Source organism: Gopherus evgoodei, chromosome 14, assembly GCF_007399415.2.
Source record: "Gopherus evgoodei ecotype Sinaloan lineage chromosome 14, rGopEvg1_v1.p, whole genome shotgun sequence".
Taxonomy (NCBI): domain Eukaryota; kingdom Metazoa; phylum Chordata; order Testudines; family Testudinidae; genus Gopherus; species Gopherus evgoodei.
Window position 1 is genome coordinate 4125220 of NC_044335.1, and position 15654 is coordinate 4140873.

The following is a 15654-nucleotide window of genomic DNA, read 5'->3' on the forward strand; positions in this document are numbered from 1 at the left end:
CCACTAGCAAAAGGTAAGTTATCTTTTCCTCACTTAATTAAAAAATTGCAGCCTGATGTTGCCAACTCCAGCCCAGTACAACAACACTTGTGTGATCCCTGTGCTGCAATTTCCTGATGCGCTCATAGGAAGCTGGCTATTTCCCTCCGCCAGCACAATGGAAATCAAAAGCAGACTGTTGCCAGTCACTGGCAGCCTCTTTTAAAAAGATTCCCAAAGGAAGCAAGTGGGCAACAATCCTCAGCTGGCTAGAGGATGGACTAGATGACCTAATAGGTCCTATTTTCCATCTCTAACTTCTATGGTTCTATGCTTCTTAGGAATAGGGCCCCGAGAGGACTGGAAGAATAGTAGAGTATTTCATTTTTCCCCCAGTAAGGGTTAGGCAAAACAAGGAGGAAAGATTAACAGACTTCACCTGGAAGCAGGATTATATTACCTTTGTTTCTGAACTGGAGTGAATCTTGGTGATGTTGGAAAAATGTGGCAGCAGCATGGTGTGGCATGTCAAAAGGATTCAGTTTGATCAGCACCTACAGTAGCTGCTCATTCTGAATTGATGGATAGACATTTGGCATGTCATTGTACTCCAATGAACTTGCCCAGTGTTAAAACGACCAGTTCATATTGAATGGGAAAAGAAGAAGGGGCAAAACAAACATATAGAGGCCCCCTCTACATAGGACTTTTAACCACAATCTGGAAAACTGTGCTTAAGCATGTTTTAAACTTAGTTGTCTGGGTTATAACTAGTTCTGCCAGCTGATGAATGAGAGCAAATTATGTCCAATTATGATGTCTAATGTGTTTTATCCCAGGGGGAGAGCGAGGCTAGGACTCTAAACCTGGATTGAATGCAGTTTGATTCTGTCCATGTTGACAGATGAAAGGGCTTGAATTCATACACCCAGTGAGCATAGGGGCCCCAAACCATGAATTTCTGCAACATTTGTTTTAAATTAAGCTTCTAGACTTTATGGTTTCAAGGATAATTCTGCAAATGTGAACCAAATGCAAACCAAGGCAGTGCTGCTTCCTGAGTCTGGACCCAGACAGCTCCAGTGCCTCAGCTGCTGCGCAGTAACTTTGACCAAACTTCAGAGAGAAATAAATAAATAAAAGTCTTGCCAGTTTCACTGCGTGTTTTCAGAAACTAGCTGTGCAACTGTCAAGGGCCATGTCAGTGTCACACTGCTGCTGCTGGGGAACGGTTTATGCAGCAGCAGAGACAGGAACTATGTTTACTCACAGGGTAGGAGGATCCAGGAAATGGAGACCTGAGGAAGGAGTAGTGAAACCTGCCCTGCTTGCAACAACCAAAAGGCTCTGGAGGAGCAAAAAAAAAAAAAAAAAAAAGGAATCTATTCTCTGATCCAACTGTAAGAGGGAGGCATATCTTTCATTTTATCTACTAACTAGAGGCTGATACATGATATGGCACCTCGAAGCAGGAACTGGGGGCAGGAACTGGTAGAAATCCCACCCAGCCGCTGGAGGAGGCGGCAGGAGATGCTGGGCTTCTAACTGAAGTGTTCCACCTGGATCTCACAAGTGGTGTTACCCCTCCTCTTGCCATGTCCTGGCACACAAATGAGTTACACCATGGTCGGCCTGATTGTTAAACATGGTGAAGACAGGACTGGAAGAAGAATGAAGTGTGTGTGCGCATGCTGGAAAGGGATTACTCATACGTTCCGCTTTAAGAAAAAAGGGCTAAAACAAACCTTACAGTTATGGTTTCAGAACACAGTATGCACATGCGCAATGTGCAGAACTTATCTTACAATACATTGGTATTTGGGGACAAATCTGAAGACCTACAGAGTAGTTCATGTCATTGCTGTCCCTCCCCACTCCTCCCAGTCACTTAGAGCAGAAATCAAAGCAGGAGTTGCTAGCCTCAGCTCCCTCCGTGCCTGGAATACCTGCACTTGCTGTGATGATGGAAGTCAGAGCCCCTTCTAGGTTTTAGTTGGCTCATGCATCACTGGAGAATTGCAAGGACATGTTCAATTCTCTCTGCTGGATACTTAGGCCTTGTCTAGCTACGGAGTTTTGTTGACAAAAAGTAGCTTTGTTTGACAAACTAGTGAATGTGTACACAATGCGATGTGACTTTTGTTGGCAAAAATGCCATTTCATCAGCAAAATAAAACCACCCAGATGAGAGATATAAGGCTTTCTGTGCAAAATTTTGGTCGATAAAGTGCCAGTGTAGACACCACGCTGGATTTTGTCTCTCTACTTGGCCTCCAGGAGGTGTCCCACAATGCCCAATTGGACCGCTCTGGTCACCAGTTTGAATTCCACTGCCCTGCAGCCAGGTAAACAACCATGTGCCTCTCCCTCTTAGAAGCCCTGGGAATTATTGAAATTCCATTTCCTGTTGGCTCGCCATGGAGAGGTCTCATCGCATCGTCCCAGGTGACCAGGGTGGGTTATCGCAGCAAATGCTCTCCCACTTGGACCACTGCAGAGTTGCTGGATCTGATCAGTATATGGTGAGAGGAGGCTGGGCAGTCCCAGCTGAGCTTGAGACGTACGAATTTTGATACTTACAGGCAGATCTGTCAAGGCTTATGCTAAAAGAGCTACAAATCGACACACTGCAGTGCAAAGTGAAGCTAAAGGAGCTGAAGCAGGCGTACCATAAGGCAAGGGAGGCAAATCGTTGCTTTGGTGCTGTACCTAAGACCTGCCTGTTCTATAAGGAGCTGGATGCTATCCTCGGTGGTAACCCCACCTCCACCACCAAGAGCCCCATGCATACTTTGGAGGAAACAGAGGCAGCGGAAAGAGAACCTAACCCAGAGGATGAAGTCATTGATGAAGAGGTGGAGTTTAGATGATGATGTGGGGCTCCTGGTGGGGTAGGCAGCCAGGAACTGATCAGCACTCCGGAGTTGTCTAGCCAGTCTCAGCAGTTGCTCTCTGGTGAGCAAGAAACAGGAGAGGAGATGCCTGGTAAGTGGCTGTGGTTTGTGTCGTGTGGAGGTAGGTTCAGGGCATAGAAATGTGGGAGGCTGGCTGTCTCTGTGTGCTGGACGTTTCCCTGTGCAGCTAATCATTACGGCAGAACAGGGAATTGATTCACACTGAGATCTCACAGGAATCCCCCAGAGAGACCTCTAGGAAAGGTTCCTGGAGGTACTCAGCAATCCCCTGCTGAAAATTCCTTGGCAGAGCAGCTTTGTTCCTTCCCCTCATTGTAGGAAACTTTCCCGTGCCATTTGGCAATCACTTATTGAGACCAAAGTGGCACACAGGCAAGCAGCATACGGACCACGGTGGAAGCCACAAGCATGTAGTAGATGTATCCTTGCTTCCCTGCTTACCCTCAGCAGTGACATATCTGCTACAATGACCCGTACCTGTGGAAAAAAGTGTGGGAGAATTTTAGAATTTTTTTCTTGTTGGCTGCCCCGGAACCCTTGCGGAGCACCCTTTTCCTCACGTAGAGCGCCCCCGGCAGCCAACAGTCACCATGCTTTGGGTTTTCTGGCAAAGAGGCCCAGTCTAATTACCGCAGCACATTCTCTCCATCTCTCTCTAAAGTCCTGGGGGTGGGGAAGAGAGGAAGGGGAAATGATAGTTAACAAATTTCCTGACACTTCACTCTGTATAAACTGGGTGTGCTAAGCAGGAGTTTATGGAGGATGTAAATCTAAAGTCTGGCCAGCTCTGATAAAGAGGAGGAGGGAGGGAGGGATTGAAGTGACTGACTGACTCAGTGATTCATTGGCTGATTACATAAGACAGCGCTAGGCTACACAGGAAAGTCAAGTTCAGGAGCTACCGGTTTTTCCCTTCTGAGTTCTCAGCATATGACTGTAGGGTAGAACTACAGTGTCAAGAAACTGCTCTCCCTTCCAGCCGCAGGGACTAGTCTCTTGTTCACACAGATTGGCGTAGCTATAATGTGGAGATAGGAGATCTTCGGTGGGAGGCATCTCAGAATCATGAGGTAGGTGAAAACGCTCCAAGGCTCTTCCAGAGTTCCTGCTTTGGACAAGTAACAGCATGGGAGAGGAGGACACAGGATATTCTGATACGCAGGTCTCTCAATCTCTCCTGGTGAAGCTGTTCCATTGTGTATAAATAATTAAATAGCCAATAGAGTAGGGAACTACCCAAAAATGAAGATGCTAGTTAGGCAGAAATTAAAAAGAGCAGTCACAAGGGTATACAATAATGCCACTATATAAAAACATGGTTCCTGAATAGTGTGTCCAGTTCTGGTCTCCCCATTTCAGAAAGGATACAATGGAAAGGTTCAGAAAAGGGCAACAAAGATGATCCAGGATAAGGAACGACTTCCATACAAAGAGAGACTAAAAGGATTAAGGGTGTGCAGTTTAGAAAAGATATGACTAAGGGCGGATATGTAGAGATCTAGAAAACCATGAATGGTGTCGAATAGAGAAGCGTTATTTACCCTTTCCCACAATACAAAAACCAGTTGTCACCTGATGAAATTAATAGGGAGTATGTTTAATACAGAAAAGAGGAAATACTTTTTCACACAATGCACAACTAGCCCATGGAACTCACTGACATAGGATGTTGTGATGGCCAAATGTGTAACAGGGTTAAAAAAACAACTGGATAAGCTCATGGAGGATGGGTCCATCAATGGCTATTAGCCAAAATGGTCAGGGAGGCAAACTGGTGCTCAGAGTGACCCTAAGCAGGAGTGGAAGACAAGGATGAATTGCTCCATAATTGCCCTGTTCTGTACTCTCCCTCCAAAGTTCTGCTATGGGCTACTGTTGGAGACAAGATACTGGATAAGAGGGACCATTGGCTGACCCAGTATGGCAGTTCTAATGACGTGAACCTGGTCATGTCATGAACTTGATACGAACTCACTCCCAGGTGAGTGCCCTAATCACCAGGCAAAAGAGTCACTCTCAATCTCTCTCTGGCCCTATGACTATTTAATTATTTATACTTAGTGGAATAGCTTCAATGGGACAGAGCCCCACATCAGAATATTCTATAGCTCAGTGGTTAGGCTACTTTCCTGCTGAAGGAGACCCAGGTTCAAATCTCTTGTTCACATCAGGTAAAGAGGGGAATGGAACCTGGGTCTCTCACATTTGTATGAGAGTGGCCTGACCACTTATAAAGAAGGTATACACACACCCCACCCTACCAAAACAATTTTTTCACCCATCTCAATCCCTGACAACCTACATCAACAATTCACTGGCCCAAATAATTTTCACGACGACCTACTGCAGAACATGTCTATTCTGTCTGTGTCGGATTGTCACATTCATGTTTACCATGAAGGATCACTTTAAGTCAAGTCATACTCCAAGCCTCACCCACATATACATTTTACTTCTAAGGTAGTGCTGTGCTTTCCTCAAGTCTTACTAGGCATATGGCAGGCCTGCAAACCTGCAGAATCATAACTGCAGATGCTGAGCTGACATACAGGGAAGACTGTTCAGGGAAGAGAGTCTAACACTAGAGAAGAAAGGAAGAATTGTAATTCAATAATTCACCAGTTTGCCACAGGACTCCTTCCCAGCAATTTGTTAAATTCATTTAGGGGAACAGCCAAAGTGCATTTCAGTTGGACCTGCCTTCTGGTAGCTGCAAGAGAGACAGATCTCTCTCTTACATACTGAGCACCAATACACCATGGGCCTGATTCAGATCTCTCACACGGGTGTAAATTAGAAACAAAAACCAGTGTATGTGAGAGAAGTGTCAGGCTATATACCTTCTATTACTTTTAGCGATGACTTTTGGCAGGGGAAACTAATCCAGCTGCATCTTAAATCCCAACCTCTAATAACCTTCAACAGTCTTTGAGACAATAACTCATGACACTGTTGAGGCTCCTATAAAATGATATGTTTCCTGCAGAGGTTTAACTGGGAGAAAAAAGGCATTTGAAATGGAATATACCAATTTTCCTTCTCTGCTTTGCCATATCCCTTGCTCTCCCCTGCCTCTGTTCCCCTGTGCAGATGCAGGACAGTTGTGCGCCTCAGCAGACAGAGGTGGGTGGGATGGGAGAGTACTCAAATGAGTTTCTCCAGCTATAACAGTGCGTCCCGCCACCAAACAAGTAGTTGCATTAGCTGGTTGCCATGACAAAGTTGTGGGAGGCAGCCGCTGCTCACATTTCATCAGACAGGATCACCCAAGTTTCTCCCCAGAAGGAGCCATAAACCAGAGGAGGAAAAAGACGAAATTAAGTGCTCATGAAGTGACTGGCTCATTTCTTCTTTCTCAATTGCTTTTACTTAGCAGCAGAACCTTAGACCATTTCTAATCACACACCAAGTGCACTGCAGACACCTGCATTAGCTTCTGTACTAACTCTGAGCCTCCCAATCCCACACAAACAAACTGGGCAAGCTGTGAATTGCCAGGCGTTGCCATTTTTTGTTTTCCTCTGCACTTCCCACTTGTTTTATTAAAAAGTTGTTAAACTAATACATTCTTATGCTTTAATTGCAAGTTTGGTTTTTATAGTAAAAATAAACCCACAATAGCATTAGAAAAAATGCATTATCCAGAACACTATCTTGACAGGGCCATTAATCTGGATGCTGTTGTTTTAAATGTCACATGGGATAAAAGCCAAATTCAAAGTTTGTTTCACAGGGTAGACTGGGACCCACACAAGGCAGGAGGATCCAAATTCAGGTTCCTCGGTTATTCTTTTATGCCAGCAAGCATTGGAAAGCGAGACTGAAAGGGTAGGAACCAAACTGACTATGGAATCTTGAGAGAAGATGGGAATCCCTGCAGTGGCAGCCCAGAGAATTGAAAATGAGTCTCATCTACTATTGATGCTGCAGACCTGCTTAGAGAGATGCATTCTGTCTCACAGTAATAATCTTCTATGAGTTTCACTACGCAGGCCCAAAAATGTGTCTCCTTCTGAGGTCATGCCTACATGCTAAGGTTCCAGGTGGGAAGGAAGGAGAGAGAGAGAGAGAGAGACACAGACAGACAGACAGAATGCAGGTTTTGGATGTCTCATAAAAGAACAAAGAATCTCCTAATCACACCCACCTTGACACCAGAGAAACAAATGGCTCTTATGGCTATGACTGAATAAAAATAGATATCTTCCCCCCATTCTGTGGAATTACCCCACTCCTGATTATTAAAGACACAAATGGACAGATGAAAAAATAAATAAATAAAATAAAGGTGCTTTCAAAACTGCGTGGGGAGGGGAAGAAAAAACGAACACTCACACCCAAACATTTCCTTAGCCAGAGCACCAAAAGCATATTGCATTGCTTTAACTGGATCTACAGGATCACCTGGCAACAAACACAACAAAAACTACTTAGCACCCATCTTACACAGCAACTTCCCAGTTTCATGTCTGGCTGCTTCCCTGATGGGCAGCCTATGGAAGTTAATGCAAGCACAAACGGCATGGAACTTTACAAAAGGCAAAGGGGAAAGAACTGGTCCATTCCTTCCCATCACTATCTATTAAGTTGGGACATAACAGCTCTGCCAATAGCTAACAAATAAGCATCCAGGAGATGTCAGATGAGAAAAGTCAATTCCCTCACATTTGGCACATTAATTGCATTTACCATATCACACCCTCCTTCCCCCCAGAATTCCCATCCTCACTTTCTTGGGGATGAAGGAAAATAACACACCATCTCTATTGGGCAGATTGAATTGGAAGCCAATGGAATGGCTCATTTCTTACTGGCAATGGCCTATTTCATAACAGTCTGTTAACAAAGATCTTTAAGGCTGGTTTCAGCAGAACGATAGGAATGGTATTACCCTTACTGACCCTTCTGGAACATGGACATTGTAACCTGATGCACTTCCCCAGAGCAGTAAGAAGAATGTGATACAGTTGGAGTGGAATGTATTTGTGGAAACAGGATAAGCAAATGCAGCAGACTTCCCAATCTAGTTCAAACAAGAGATTGTTTTGGTCAAATAAATCTATTTGGAGCCAGTTGTAAATATGAACACGGATTTCCTGCCTACTGAAAATCCAGAAGCTCTGGAAGCACCAACATGTATACATGCTCTGGGTATAAGACAGAGATGTGCCAAGGAAAATTCAACCAGGTAACACAAACAGCCCTTCCCTACTTTGGACTTCTGTGTACAAACAGGTCATTTTCATTTTGTGAACACAAAGAGTTAGCCAATGTAGGAAAGTCTAGGAAAATAAGGAACCAACATAAACCAGGCAGTACAGTATCTAGAGTATCAACTTAAAAGCTGATTTCAAACATGAGAGAAACAATATTTTACAGCCATTCCAAGTTCACTGTTATGTAGGATTTTGAGAAGCACAACTCTGTTCTATATCTCGGTAGTGTTTTCATTGACATCTGTCATCTTTATTGCTAACGGCCTATTAGTAATTCCTGCTGAAAATTACAGGAAGAAGGTTCCTGCAGAATGCTGCTAAAATCCTGGACCCAAAAATACGCATTGCAAACAAAAGATTTAGCTATATCACAACATGAAAACAGTTCTGGATCAGTTTCCTGACATGGAGCACACAGTTTAGTGAATAAAACACTGATTTAGTTGCCTGTTTTCACTCCCAACTGCTTCATGTCCACCTTAACATGCATAGCTCTGAAAAGTGACCATTCAAAAATGGCACTTTTTAATTAAAAGACATTTTCCTTATGTGTACAAAATCCTATCTGCTTAGTGTCCAAAAACAGTTTGTACTGCTTTTCTACTCTAAGATAGAATGAGCTGTGGTTTCTATTCTAGTTTGAGTATTAAACAGAATTACCAGTAAGTTCCAATCATTACAGCTGTAGAGTCCCACTGAAGATAGCAGGCTTACGGAGATGTCACTGAGTGCATAATTTGAAGACAGAGGAATTGCACAGATGCCACTGTGGTCCTATTGGTCACAATGATGCATGAGATAGAAAGAGCCCAGTTACTCCCTCCAAGATGAGTTTGTAGGGATGAAAATTAGAAGCAGCATCTTTTTACTTATGAACTACATATCCAAAGTGGAGTCTTTGAGAAACAGTACATATGGACTCTCATGGCATCCTTTTTCCAAAGTCATTTTGTAGGAGAGGTTTGTATTTTAAGATCCTCAATTATGTTAGTTTAGAAGGCTTCAGCTCACACCAGAGGGGATGGCGGTTCTTACTACTAAAATACACCCAAACCAGCAGGACACGGTGTGATCTGTTTTTGAGGAGTTTAGGAATAAGCTGGCAAGGGGACTGTATTGCCAATTACCTCAAGGATAAATGAAGTCAATGGGAATTTGAAATGTGCAAGGAATGCAGCATCAGACTCTCAGAAGCTAACCCAGTTATCTCAGTGTGGTCTACCTATACTATAGCTGAAGCATTGCTACATAAAGGACTTCAGCATCTAATAGACTCTTCACTTCATTAGAAATATAACCTTGCCTCTATGTCCAGCACTACAGTGAACTATGGCCTTAACATAATAAAATCTATGCAAATACAAGTTGGTCTGCACAACCTGTTGATGCAAATTTGGAATAAGAGAGTTAAGTATTCCAGTGATAAGTTTTGTTAGTGCATTATGCTTAGAGGGACAACCCTACTAATCCAAGGTAGGCAGTGCAGCGTGTTATTTCAATCAATTTCCAGTTTTCTTAAAATTAGATTAGCATAGGATCATCTGGAGCTACCTACTGTTATTTAAATTTTTGTTTCAACCATTTTGTTGACTTGCAATGATTATTTAATTGCATTTAACAGACATTTGCTGACCTGAAAAAAGAAAGAGGAAAAACAGTAAAAAAAGATGTAAAATTCAGTACACATCTGGATGTGTAAACATGTGTTAAAAAAAAAATTCTGCACTAGCAAGGAGACTGGCTCTGTCTAGGTATTTATATGACCTTGAGCCCCTGCTGAACACTATCAAATTTATCCTCCGTATCTGTGAGGGGTAGGAAAGTGTCATTATCCCCATTTCACAGAAGATGAACTAAGGTACAGAAAGACTAAGTAGCTTACCCATGGTCAAACAAGCAGTCTGGGCATAGCTAAGAATTTTGCCCAGATCTCCCTTGTCCCATTCAAGTGCCTTTACCATAAAACCTCCCCACCTCCTCTCTAGGGATAAACTAGCATGTCTATTCCAGCTCTAAAATATATGGTTCTCAAACTAACGATACTGCAGTAGAAGAAGAAGAGTAAAAGACTCAGCAAACAGTTAATGTTTCCACAGTACAGCAGATTGAACTAGTGGTCAGTTAACTGCTGCCCAAGAGAAGGCCCTCTCTCCTTACCTTATTACTTTGTATATTTTAGCAAGTAAGCACAAGGGTGATTCAAGAAGAAAACCCACTGGAGTCCTCTGCACTGTTCCTAATATGAGAAGAGACACCGTGACACCTATTTGATGTCAGCAAAATGCTGGGAGGTGAGAGTGTGGGATTGCAAAAGGATTTCCTCACACGATTTCATGGAGAGGAGAGTGCTGTACCCTGTATTCTTTCCCCACTCACCCAAGTAAAACAGCAACATTTACTTTAAATTTTTTTGCTTTAATTTAAAGCCAGTTGTCCATTTTGAATGTCTGGGAGGAGATACCCCTCTTTGCTTCAGGGCCTGTCTGCAATACAGTTTAAGACATTCCAGCAACTAACAGTCTCTATGGCCACTGTGGACATGAATGCATCACACTTCCCTCAACCAAGAACTGTTTTAAAACCCTGCTGTAGTCTCCATCCACAATACAAAAATGAAAGAGCTTAACAACAGTGAGTAAACTCTACTATACCTGAACCAAGATACAATACAGTTTAGCACAGCATGTATGGATAACACCAACCAAATTCAAAAAAATCAAAGCATTAGCTCAAGCAGAAGCCCAGTTTTGTCTTTGCAGCAATTCCTACAATATCAGGCAATTTGGTTATCCCCTGACCCAGGTACAATGTGGCTTGGGTCTGCAGGGTAGACAAAACCAAAGTGATTTTACCATGGCCCTGAGTCTCATATCATGTCAGCCAAAGTCCAGGATTGTAGCAGAATATGGTTAAACCCTCTTTGGGAACAGTGTATGCTAAAAAACCATACCATGTTTTAACAATGTCAGTGTTGTAACTAAAGTTCCTTCAACGCAGTAGAAATTAGAGTATAGACAAGACACTCAGCTAAAGCCCAGTTTTAACCCAACTTGGTCAGTCCAAAGTTTAACAGCTGTTGGTAAACCCTGTTTTCCTGGTATCCAAGGTGGTAGGAGAAATCTTGGTCCTCCTTTGTCAAGGAACAAGTCAAACCACCACAGCACAGGCAGGATCATAAGGGACTGACTCTCACTCCTACTTTTGACCCTGTATTTCACGGGTATTTGAGGTCTGCTTGGGTTGAATATTAAAGCCCCAACCTCCATGTCACTTCTATTGCATATGGTGAAACTATTTCTTACCCATGTTGAGACAAGTTTGTGGTCACTAGCACAGTTTTCACTTCTTCCACACCACTGCCATCAACCACATTGTCAGGTGTCGTTACCACGACCACCTCCTCCATGTGAACGCTCACATCTGGGGTTGCCATGGCTAGGCAGGAGAGCACTGAGATCACCAGCTGTGTGGAGAGGTCCCTCCGTGAACTGGTTTCCTGTCAAAAAAAGAAAGATAAAAAATGTGATACATCTCTACCCCGATATAACGCTGTCCTCAGGAGCCAAACATTCTTACCGTGTTATAGGTGAAACTGCATTATATTGAACTTGCTTTGTTCCACCGGAGCGCGCAGCCCTACCACCCTCCTCCCCCGGAGCACCGCTTTACCGCGTTATATCTGAATTTGTGTTATATTGGGTCGCATTATATTGGGGCAGAGGTGTATGTGAGAAGATTCCCACTATAAAAACGGCTAGGAATATAAGAACCAACACAGAACAGGACCAAGAGCTTCTCAAGGATTTCACAGGTAAATCCTGCATCCCAGATAAAATATTAGTAATTCCCATCCCACTGGTTCCATCTTGAAAACAGTCTAAGTGAAGAATATAAGAACCACAAGATGAGATATTGAAAAAAAATGTACCAAGTCTATACATAGGAACCCAAACACATTAGTATTGGGTGTAGGATTTTAATAGGCTTTGTTGCTGTTGTGTGGTTGCTACTTCAGAAGCCATTTGAGACAACAAAATTACATGGTAGCTGGACTTCTCCCAGTACTGCCTATGTTCATAAAGTGAAACAACCGGTAGAGGCAAGACCTTGCATTCTTGTGGCCCTATAAAATGGCACCCTGGGAAAAAAACCATTCAAACAGTAGAGCCTGCCCATATCACTGGTATTTATAAATGTACTCCCAACACTGAAGAACTACTGACCAGCAAGCTATTGTCCGAGCATTGTATGCCTTGTGACAACTGGACTGCATTTTGCAATCTGAGGCTCCTCTCTGTTGTTATTCCTTCCTCCCCACATCTGTTTTACACTGGGGAGAGAGGCTGATGCATGTCATCTCCTGCTCCCATCTGGACTGTTATTGAGTTGCAGCAGTCAAGGTCTTCAGGGCCCAGCATCCTCTTTACCAGTTCCCATGGCACTTCAGACCACAGGAATTGCTCTACCAGCTCAAACCAATGGTCATTCTAGTTCAGTATCCAGTCTCTGACAGTAGCCAGTACCAGATGCTTCAAAGTAAAATGCAAGAAACTTCAGTGATTACTTTGTCATGGGCAAAGGAAGCATCTTCCTAATTCTATCAATTAGGAGTTCGCTTCAAAGTGCTACCTTTACTAGCAACTTCAAGGCAAAAGATACCCCAGGATCCTCTCGATTGTTTCAAACAACAACCCTGGCTACTCTGTTTGGAAAACACCCTCATTGTATAATGTCTCTCTTTTCTTGTTAATGTCTTGTTTGAATGTCACTAAAATTATGTTTAAAACTTTGTGTGTTTCCTGTTTTAATGTGCTTAAAACTTTTACACACTACACTTTTCACCACCTGTGTTGTGAGCACCTGTTACCCCTTCTCTTCCTCTCTCCCCTTGAAGCTTGCCCACTATCCAGTCACCACAGCTCCTGACTTACTTATGCCAGTCCCAAAAGCCCTAGGTCTCCAGTCCATCTCTGATGCTGCCTAGGATTTCTCCACTGTTAACACTTGCACATCCTCCTGCTTCTCTGGTACACTCCCGTAAGATTCCTATTATTATTTAACATTTATACTGCAGTAGCAACTAGAGTCCCACCAAGATGGGGCCTCATTGTCCTCGGTGATTCCAAAATGTGTCTTGTGGTATTCTTGTAAGGAGCAGAAGAGAATGTCTTCAGGTTTCTGGAGGTCATAGTGATTTTTGGACACTGATTCATGGAAACCGGTCAGCTCCAGGATGTAAATGCAAATTCCTTCCATTCTCAGAAGTTTTAGCCCAGAACAAAACTTTGCAGAATTGAAAAGCACAAAGTGACAGAGAAAACTGTTTTCAAGTCAATGTTTCTAAGGGATCAGTAACAAATTTAAGAGAAAAAAATATTTTTCAAGTTCTGATTTTAATGTTGATGCTGTCCCTTTAAAGGCATAACTGTCTCAAATATCTCTTGCTATCAGCTTTCCATAGTTTCTTTCCCATTACTACAACAAAAAGGCTGGTGGCACCTTAAAGACTAACAGATTTATTTGGGCATGAGCTTTCGTGGGTATTTTCGTAATACATTCCCATTACTAGCTCGCCTCTTAGCTGCTATTGACTGAAGGGGAAAAAAAGACTCCCTGAAGAATCAGAAGACTTCTCTGCCTTACTAAATGTATCTCCACAGGGAATCCCTCTGTTAGTTTCACTGATATAGACAAGATTATGTTGAGCAGTTAAGCTGTGACACTGCACCTACACACAGCTTAACACTTTCATTGTTCTGCACTACAGTGCTCTGCTAGAAAGTCTGTTAACATTATCATAATATCAAGATATACCATGTATAATAGACTGCACTGCAGAAGTGAGTCTCCAGTTATTAATGGTACTATTTGTCATTTAAAGTTCAGTTCTATTCTGAAATGTGATTGTGCAAAAATGGCATTTTCATACTCAGTGGATCTGTTCCTTCGGTGCACTGTCTCGCTTTACTTACCAAAGTTATTACAACAGTCATCCCTGCGGAACTTTAGTCTGCGAGAGTAAACCTGGATACTTTTGGCTCATGTACCATGAAAAAAAAACTATTAACTAAGCCCCTGTTTTAGGGCTATGTGCGTAACTCTCCAAGCTTAAAATTACACTATTGTTTATATTTGTGCAAACCCACAATAGTGCTGCATAACTGTAAGTGAGACCAGCATTTGCCCTTTAGAAAGTTTATTACTGGTGAAAGAGCCAGAAAGCTTGGTATCTGAAGGCCATGCTGTGTTCTGAGCTTGAAAGACTGACAATTCGAGGAGAAAAAAAATTATTTACTTGTGAAGTAAGCAATATTTGATATACTACATGTGGAACCACATCATGCTTTTAAAAAAAAAACAAAAAAAAACACACCACCAGCAAAGTTACTTTTCAGAGCAAAGTGACACCACACTTAAGGATGCCATCTTAAACACCTCTGGAACCACTTTCTCCAGGTGCAAACCAGATTGGTGTAGATAGTTTGGATTCTAGGATCAGAGATTCAAATGCAAAAGAGTATAAGTAACAAAACAGGACAAAACCCTTAACAGAAGCCCTACTTATTTAGTGCGCTCTCTCTCCCTCTCTTACACACCCTCTTCTCCACAGCTACATTACGCTATACTACACTACATTGCAAACACACACAAAAGCTATTTCTATTGCTCCCAGGTTTCACACAGGGTGCCAATGACAGCCCTTCCCCTCCTTACCGGGCTGAGCATTGGTGCTCACAGCTGCTGCCCTTGCTGTCTCTGCCTTCCTGGTCACATACCCTGCCACTTTATAACCCCAAAGTGCCCAAGCCCTGCCCCTAGAGCCTGGAATCTCCTCTGGCGTAAGAACCACAGATCTCTGAATCATCAGCTGCCAACATGGGGCAAGAAGCCAGCCTGGGAATGGCTCTGCAGCATGCGGGGAGCAGGACTGCTGCTGAACAGCTCCAGACCCAGGTTCTGCCCACTGTCTCCCCAGGCTCTCTGTACTCCTGTTCTGTGCCTTCTATAATCTCCTGGCTTCTCTTGTACCCTTTTTTTTTTTTAACCTATTTGTCCTTCTTTCTTTGACAGTGTCTGGTATATTTACCCAGAGCCCTGCTTTCCAAAATTAAGGCACTCTTCTACACATGTACCCTCATGCTCACGTAAAGCCCCAATGAAGTCAGCAGAGCTCAGCCCAGAAAGAGGGGTCCATTCACATGGTGCTTGTTGCAAATTGGAACCTCAGTTTTAAACTTCACTCATCCTACAGAAAAGCAGAGCAGGGGAGAGGCAAAGACAATTTAAGGCTCTTTACAAGAACAAGACTCTCAAGCTGTTTGCCAAACAAAAAACAAAAACAAAAGAGAAGTTGCCTTGGGTCTTTCCCCACCCCCCACTTCTCAGCCAAGTTTATTTTAAAAAAAGAAAATTGTGTTGCATGTCCCCTCCCTCAAGGCCTAGCTGCAGATCTGCTCTGACCTACATTTAAAAATCCTGGGCATACTAGTTGACCAATATGAAGATGAGACAGAACTATTCCCTGCTTCAGCTTCCTTGTCAAC

General features: G+C 43.0%; 1 protein-coding gene across 1 annotated transcript in view; it reads right to left on the reverse strand.

Annotated features, from left to right (window-relative positions):
* Positions 1-15654, reverse strand: part of GMEB2 (glucocorticoid modulatory element binding protein 2) — a 37475-nt gene that overhangs the window by 15727 nt on the left and 6094 nt on the right. The window contains exon 2 of the mRNA XM_030533238.1: positions 11413-11606. Coding sequence (XP_030389098.1) covers positions 11413-11543 — 131 coding nt within the window. The 5' untranslated portion in view covers positions 11544-11606. The remainder of the gene's footprint in view (positions 1-11412; positions 11607-15654) is intronic.